General features: G+C 45.5%; 2 protein-coding genes across 2 annotated transcripts; both read right to left on the bottom strand.

Moving 5' to 3' along the window:
• Nucleotides 1–2,069: 2,069 nt before the first annotated feature.
• Nucleotides 2,070–4,002, bottom strand: foxl1 (forkhead box L1). Its single transcript, XM_056599040.1, has one exon. It carries the CDS (start codon nucleotides 3,779–3,781, stop codon nucleotides 2,609–2,611), a length of 1,173 nt encoding a protein of 390 aa, XP_056455015.1. The 5' UTR covers nucleotides 3,782–4,002; the 3' UTR covers nucleotides 2,070–2,608.
• Nucleotides 4,003–5,540: 1,538 nt separating this feature from the next.
• Nucleotides 5,541–8,226, bottom strand: acd (ACD shelterin complex subunit and telomerase recruitment factor). The gene has a single exon (XM_056598957.1). The coding sequence runs from the start codon at nucleotides 7,822–7,824 to the stop codon at nucleotides 6,142–6,144; it is 1,683 nt and encodes a 560-aa protein (XP_056454932.1). The 5' UTR covers nucleotides 7,825–8,226; the 3' UTR covers nucleotides 5,541–6,141.
• Nucleotides 8,227–8,514: the final 288 nt, after the last annotated feature.

The raw sequence follows: 8,514 nt of genomic DNA, 5'->3' as shown, positions 1-8,514 counted from the left end.
TTGATTAATAACAAAAATGTATTGTTGTTATTTTATTTAATGTATTTCTCTCTGAGCTGCTGCAGGTATTCTTAAACATTAAATGGCGTGTGTGTGTGTGTGTGTGTGTGTGTGTGTGTGTGTGTGTGTGTGTGTGTGTGTGTGTGTGTGTGTGTGTGTGTGTGTGTGTGTGTGTGTGTGTGTGTGTGTGTGTGTGTGTGTGTGTGTGTGCGTGCGTGTGTGTGTGTGTGGTTGTGTGTGTGTGTGCGTGTGTGCGTTTGTGTAATATCTGTGATACAGTTTGGTGTTGATTGGAACATGTGCATGGAGATGTGTACCAGCAACTGACAAGTGTCCCCCCAGTACTTGTGTGTCTATGCATGTCAGTGTACATAAAACAGCTCTGTAGAAGTCGTGGTCGGGTGGACGTTTGAGGCGGATAACGATGTATAAAGCGTTGTGCCAGGAAACCTAACTTGATTAGCTGCTAATGTAGCATGCAGCGAAGCACATCCATCTTCATCATGACCCCGCCTTTCCACACCGCTCTGAGTGTGTATTTGAACAACTGTAGCCCGTTTATGTAGAGAGTGAAAAAATACAATAAACACTTGGATTAAAACTCCTTTGAATCCCTGGTGTTTAAATGCTGTGATTGAGTGCTGAGACTCAGATGGGATTGCACATGGGGGCGAGAGCGATGACACTTTAGAGGCCTTGGGATATTTTGTTTTGTTCCTGCATGCTCTTTCCACACGGCTCTCCGTCCATCACAGCTAAAGCTGTACACTAACACCATCTAAAACGGTGTGATCTTCTGCGTAATGGTCGGGAGTGATGAAGCGTTTGCTGGCTGATAATGTCCTCAACTCAATGCATCAGTTGTTGAATTGCATTCTGGGGAATATCCTCTGCATCAACATTTAATGATGATCCATCACATGATTGTCCTCCAACATTTCACCACTGGCAAAACCTCATGGGTTTCTCTACATGTAAATTGTTATCGGACTAATCAAAGCACATCCATTATAGTTGTGATTTTTGTTAGTATTGCTTTAGTAACATGGACACACACCAGTCAACTACTTATACTAATTTCACTTTATGTTTTTTTATAACAAACTTGGGCCTGTTTTCTGCTCGCTCTCTCTCTCTCTCTCTCTCTCTCTCTCTCTCTCTCTCTCTCTCTCTCTCTCTCTCTCTCTCTCTCTCTCTCTCTCTCTCTCTCTCTCTCTCCTCCCCCCAGTCTATCCCCTCGGAGGCTTTCAGCTGTTTCCATGTTTTATTTACACGTCTAACCAAAAGAATCCTATACACAGGAAATGCTTGTGATTTCCAACTCCTATCCTCAAATGTGGGGACGTTTATTTCAACAAACATTCCTTATTTGCAGTGTGCAGACGCACAGCATACTGTTTTTGGAAAGGATTGCGCGCCTCAACTGTTTAGGCCTATTTTTAGACGCCCATTCTGTGCACTTCTCTCACACAAGTGTTATTCTAAGTCTTATTACAGAAGGCCTACCAAGGCCTTCTCCAGCAACTCTGGTGCATTCTGGTATCATAATAGATGTGTAATGTATAGGACAGCCAAATACATTATGCTTGTACCTTACTCCCTTTAATATCCATACATGTGGTTATACAGTACACTACAATGTCATATTATAACTGATCATTAGGTCACATAAAAATAGTGTGAGTGTGAGTGAAGCTCGCTGCTAAACATTAGCTCTTCTCCTCAGATGGATAGAAGGTGACCGGTGTGACTGTGACGACCTGTGCACCTGTGTGGTTGGATGCCCTAATGGTGGCACTCGGAGAAGAAGGAATGGGTGCTAGATAATTCTGCATCCTCATCATAACATTGAATTCAATGATGAGTAGGACTGACTTGTTGTATATTACTATAATCAATGTGAACCAACCAACCAACCTAAACAGCGAGCGCCAGTTCAACACCACATTTTTTCCATTTAATCACAACTTTTCATCTAACTGATTTGTCGTTTGTCATGTAACAGAGAATAATTTATGTTGTAAAACAGAATTCACAACAATGAGAAATGTAGAACAAATCTGGTTTTGGAGTTCTATACACTTGATGAAGGACCTTTCTAAATCTTGGAGGAGAGATTTATCTGAACATGTACATATGCGTGTAGATTAAACCCTGTCCCTTTATGAAAGAAGAGAGAAAGATACATCCCATATTCAATAAACATTTACATGGACAATGACAACATCCGTATGCACTTAAGAGCTTTCTGCAGGATTTTAAACAGACAGCTGTGCATCCGTTCAGCAATAGTGCTGTTGAATGGGAGGTTTCAAGAAAGATATGTATTGTATATTTCCTAAGCAGAATACCTGAATTACTATCAACTGAGCAAGAAATATAAGAGTTCTTGAGTTGTTCTATTTATAGAGGAATATGAATGAACACTGAAGAAGGCCATGATTATGACAGGCTGCCATCATTAAAAAAGTCTGTTTGGATAACAATTATGATGCTGTTTAACAAATAAGTTATCTCACAGTCACAACTCGTTATCCCAGTTCAGTCAAAGGTTAGGCATATAACTTTTGAACAGTTAAAGTGAGCTTTTTGTTTCAAACGCAATTGTTTAGAAAAAATGCACTTTGTCGTGATAAGGCAGAGATATGTAGGAACATAGTGGAAGTCCCATTTGGTACAGTTGATGTGCGTGCATACCGAGGACAAAAGATGGCCCATAAGGGCTTTGGCACTCTGTCTCTTTACTCAACCCAAGGAAGGAAACCTTGTCCGCGTTATTGACGTTGTTTTTGGACAATATATTGTCAATGCTGAATGAATGTGATCTATCAGTGGGCCTGCTGCCCTCGTGATGTGGAACACTAATTCCCTTGGTTTTGTCATGCACCAACATACTGAGCTGGCCATTCTCTCGCCCGCTGAAAACGGACCTCGCCTCTTCATCTTCTTTATCTTGTCGGACAGTAGGCTCTGGGAGATCTTCCACGCGCGCCGTGGATGCCTGTGCTGGCGGCGCGAAACGCTGAACGGATGCTCTTGGCACCGGTTGCTGTCTCCGGTTGGATGCTGCGCCGAAGCTCTCCGTGGACTTTCTCGATGGGGTGTTTTGCTGCATGACAGAATGTTGCAACTCTGCAAGAATGGGCTTTAAACTTTGATCCCGGGGCGCATACGCGGGCTCTTTGGGCTTCATTGCTCCCTTGTGCGAGATACCTACATCCTCACCGCACAGCGCCTCTGCAAAGGCCGGTCGAGCGCCGGACTGTCCCCCCGGCACCTTCGCCCGCTTGGTCCCAGACGGTGAGTCGCTCTCCTGCTGCTGTCTGCTCTTGAGCCTCCGTTTCCTCCGTCTGTAGTTGCCGTTCTCGAACATGTCAAGGCATTTGGTGTCGAGGGTCCAGTAGCTCCCCTTGCCGGGTCTACCTTTCTCCCGAGGCACTTTGATGAAGCAGTCGTTCAGCGAGAGGTTGTGGCGGATGGAGTTCTGCCACCCTTGCTTGTTGTCGTGGTAAAATGGGAAGCGATCCATGATGAACTTGTAGATGCCGCTGAGCGTCGCGCGCCTGTCCGGCGCGTTCTTGATCGCCATGGCGATGAGCGCGATGTAGCTGTAGGGGGGCTTTTGAGGAGGCTCCTGCTGGCGCGCCGAGAGGAAGCTCAGCGCGGGAACCATGCCGCTGTTTTCCCCGCCATACAGGTAAACCATCGGGGGATGGTTGGAGATGCCGAGCGACGGAGGTGGTACCCCGAGATGCTGAAGTCGGGGGTGATAGAGACTCATCGTAAACGAATAATCACGGATGGTATCCGTGCAGGGAAAAGTTGAACAAACAGCCGGCGCGCAGAGTTCCTCTCCTGGACTGAGTCTCGGTGTGCGCCCCTTGTCCGCCTCACGAAAGTCTAAACCAAAAAATGTCAAATAATTGTTGTGCGTTTTTGCAGTGTTGTGTTGACTTTGCGCGGGGAAAATAAATTGTCCATCATAAACATTGGTTGTGTTCTCAGCCCACCCACATTAATTAAAACTTCATTGCACAAGATCCAGCGTGTCCCCTTTTTACCCACCGACCAATGAGGTGCCGGGTTATTCCCTCATCTGTTTATAGAATTAGTCTGTTGATAAGTCTGCCCACCCAAGTTGAATCAAGCTGTGTTTATTTGGAAAAAATTTCCGGGCACCCAATACATAAACGCACTGATGTGCTGTTTGAAACATCACGTCCACCCTTGACGCGGAGAGTTGCTCACACACAGAGAACAAGCAAACACTGCGGAGTTCTTTCTGGGACTTGCTTTGGTTAAGCAAGAAATCAAAACAAAGTGTAAAAGGAAAATAAAGTTAACATTTTTTCTTTCAACTCGTATCAGGGGCCCATAGACGTATCCAAATCCAATGATGGTAAAATGTCATTAAGATGGTGGAAAATGAACAGCAGTTAACCTGTTTGGCTCGACTAAGTGAAAAAATGTAGGCCTATCCATGTATCCATAAAATAAAATAAAAATAATCAATAATTGTGGATCATCTCACGCTCCGTAAAACGACGCGTAATGATTGGGTTAGGCCTAATCCTGATTGTTTGATCAGCAGCTGCAGCCATTCAGCCGCTGATCAAACCATTACAACTAGTCCTCACTCCTAACCAAATCATGAAGTTGTATAAAACACATCTTAATGATTGGGTTAGGCCTAATCCTAATTGTTTGATCAGCAGCTGCAGGCAGCCTGCTGCAGTGGCGATGGCCTTAAAAGGACAACTTGAAGGGAGGAGAATGTATATTATTTGTGAAAGCCTACATGATGCTTTATATTATGTATTTTCCTGTTTATAAGGGCCACGGGGATTATAACAACTTTACAAGTGCTCACAGCTGCACCGTGCTTACATTACAGTTTCGAGGTGAATAAACTCAACTTTTCAATTTTTTTTTGTTGCAGTCCGCAATGATTCATTAGGTAGACGTGGACTAAATCGAACGCAATGCTAGAAGATGTAGACCAGTGGCTTATTCATTGATCAACGGTGTTTATTTGGCTATTTGGTTCACCGGTGCAGCAAACTAGGCTATTCCTTTCGATCCCAATAAAAATTGCCACCAAGCAGAGAAATTGCCTTCTTTACTATCATTAAAACGGCAGCTACAATTTTACAACAATGCATTATGACTGCATTAGTTAATAGTGGCCTATTAGCTAACCGTTTATTTATTAGTCAATAAATATAGTAAACATTCACTAATGGGGTTCATGTTAACTTAGGTAATATTTATACATTTTTAAATAGGGTGGGGGTTAAACCTAACCCAATAAGATAATACAATGAATTAACTAATGTTGATTCATTCAATTATGTCCCCTATTGCGAAGGGGGGGACATTAATTCTGTCTTTCAACTAGTGTGTTTTACCAAAAAGCACATAAATGCTGAAAGTAGTAGACCAATGACGTCAAACTTTAAGCCCTTAAAAGACTAATGTTTAATGTAAATGATTTACCTAAAATGGAAAAAAAAAATATTTATTAAATTGCTTTAGTGGAATAACGGTACGGAACAAATAAATTACTTATTGGGGAAGATTGGCCAACTCCTCAACATAGTCTCCCGGCAAGACTATGACTTGTATTTGGTGACATCTTCTGGAAAGATTCATAATTACCATTGTAAAGGTAAGGTAGGCTATTTAACTGTTTGAATGTTAGATGTTTAGCTCTTTGTTGCACAAGTCAAGGGGAACAAATGTATCTTATGCAGGCTAAATAATATAGGTTATTAAGTGTTTGTAGAACATATACATGCAGATCCCATTAACAAGCTTCAATTGAATTGATATGCGCTATAGTACATCAAAATATGTTTCCAGTCCGGTTAACAAAGCAATTTTATTCAATACATGTATACCAAATTAAAAAACAGGTCCCATTGAACTAGAAACAATTATGGTGTTACATAATATTTGTAAAATAACAAGCTGTGTATTCCATGTAACAGGGGAAAACGTTTAGGCATAGTAACGGTCCATGGACTGTAACCTTGAATTCCGTGAGGGTTTTGCCCAGCCGTTAATAAAGATAGATTCTATCAATAAACATTTTTACAATTCAACTATTTACAAAACACAAAAGGGGCTGGTTTAGTATATCTACATGTTGTTAATGTCCGTGTGCCTGGGAACGACCAGATACTTCACGGCCCAGTTGAGGTGATCGTCCGCCACTCTAAACCTGCTCAGGTCCATGACAGTTTTCACGGAGACTTTGTAACGATACGAGAAGCTGCTTCCGTCGCCGTGGACCACGGGGGAGTAAGTGCCCCGACCCGCCACCCTGTCCTGCTGGGAGCTGCGGCGTGGCTCAGGTACCGGGCCGGGGTGACTTTCAAACAACCAAGACGGAGGGCTGAGGTCTACGCAGGGTACCCCTCCCTGCTCTGCGACGCGCGCTGGGCCTGGTGGGGGGTGGTGGTGGTCCTCTACTGGGCCGGGGCTCTTCCCCCCGGAGGGCTGGATGGCGCTGTGTTCTGCGAGGTCCCCGCAGTCTGCAGGAGAGGACGTGGAGGTGGTGGGCGAGTGTGGAGACGCTGGCTTCTGGTACGGTGTGATGAGGCTTTGATCTCCTTTACTAGGCTCCAGGGTAGGGCTGACATCACCATCCGGCCCCACCTGGGGCGCCCTGTTGCGGGTCAGCGCCCTCTTCTCCCACTGGGCCTGGAGGTGGACAGCGGGGTCGGGCCGAGCCTCTTGGCAGGGCGAGGGTTTCGTGCCGGGGGACGTCTCGGAGGACGAGGAGGTGCAGAACACCTTGGACGGAGGGGGGAACATGTTCCAGGGATTCGACTGGTCGGCGTCCACCTCCTCCAGGAGCACGCCCTCGCCATCGTCGTGGCAGTTTCCCCGGGGAGGGGGCGGGGTCTTTTCAAAGCCACACCCCCTGACCACATCCTGGGGCTCCGCCCTGGGCCTGCTACTGGAGGCCTTGGGCTTGGCGGCAGGTGTGGAGTGCAGCACCGGTGGGTCACCGGAGGGGGGGATCAGCCCGCTCTGCTGGGTGCTACCTTCACCGGGTTGCGTTGGCGGTCTCAGGGAAAGGGCAGCTGTATCTTGGATGATGAGATGAGCCATGGGTATGCTGAACGTTTCAGCCCCCTTGCATCTCACCCTGTCCAAATCCCACTCTGTGCGCACATGCATGCCTAAGGGCCGGGCCGGTGGGTCGCGTGAGGTAGAAGGTTGTTGCGACGTAGTCCTCCTAGCCGCTGTCAGTCTTTCTCGAACCTCCGCTACTAAATCCATCAGACAGTCTTCCTGCCACACACCGAGCAGCTGAGTCAAGTCAATCGCACTCTGACTGATTTCAGTTTGAGCCAAATTCTGATGCTGCAAGGCTTTCCATGTGTCACTGATCTTAACCCTAACAGAGGAAAGGGTTGTGCAGCAAGGGGGACCCTCTTTAATGGGACCAGCTGCCGTTGCGGCAAGGTTGCTAAGTGACAGGAAGAATTTGCTCTTTCTCTTCTCGGGGGCCATATAAAACTGGAGACTATAGGTCTGCAGACACACCGTAGTGTTGACAAGGCTGGAGAAACATTCTCTTTCTTCGTCTTCCTGGAGGTTTTCCCACGCAGTGTCGGTCAAGATCGCAGGAATCTGGACCACTCCATCGGAAAGAAAAAGCAACTGTGGGGGGCCTTGCACCCCCAGCGCCTGGGAATTCGGCATTTTACCCACCGCAATAACGCGGGCTTTAAGATTTGCGATATTTTTCTCTTTTTCTGTGCCGTGGTTGATTATCATATTCTCTATCCATGGCTCCCTTGACGGAGCCATCCTTGTATCTATAAAGTATTACTATGACGTTAAGTATAACTTACAATTGTGTGATTGTAGCCTAATTACCGATGGCTATTTTTTGTCACTGTTCCTAAATGAAAAGCATGTTAATAACATTGCAAAAGAGCGATGGGTTACCGTTGCTCCTCAATTTAAGCGCGGGGTTACATTCAAAATAGGCCACCGACGGATCGTTCAAAGTTCTTCCTGCTTCAGAACGCGAACAATGTCCAAAAATGTACTTAAAACGTCAACATAAGCGGATGCGCAGACATCCGATTACTTTTTTTTAAAAAGTTACTAAAATCGCCGCTTTCCAAATAATAACAGAGCCTCTCTCTCTCTCAGAACTTGTCGTCGCACGGTATGACGCTATAAAGTCTCGCTGCGCCTTGTAGGACATGGACATCCAACGTCCAAGCACTGTCACGCATAGACATCACGTGATTCCACTTGCCACCCCCCACTGACGTCACAGGCTAATGACTGAAACAACCTAATTGTGATTGCAAAAACATGCATTTGTGAAATGAGTTTTTGATGGGTCCACTCCTTAAGCCAGGGGTGTTTCTAGGTTTCATAAACATCCGGGGCTTAGCCCAGACGGAAAATGAAAATGCCAAAATGATTTCTATGCTTTATTTTGCATGAACATTTTTTCATAATGCTTCACCAAATAAACAAAAT

This window comes from Gadus chalcogrammus, chromosome 9, assembly GCF_026213295.1.
Source record: "Gadus chalcogrammus isolate NIFS_2021 chromosome 9, NIFS_Gcha_1.0, whole genome shotgun sequence".
NCBI lineage: Eukaryota > Metazoa > Chordata > Actinopteri > Gadiformes > Gadidae > Gadus > Gadus chalcogrammus.
The sequence above is the reverse complement of the archived record's forward strand: the minus strand, read 5'-3'. Positions and strand labels throughout refer to the sequence as shown.

Bases quoted from the DNA above. Each gene is read 5' to 3' on its own strand.
- foxl1 (XM_056599040.1), bottom strand. From the start codon at position 3,781: ATGAGTCTCTATCACCCCCGACTTCAGCATCTCGGGGTACCACCTCCG.
- acd (XM_056598957.1), bottom strand. From the start codon at position 7,824: ATGGCTCCGTCAAGGGAGCCATGGATAGAGAATATGATAATCAACCAC.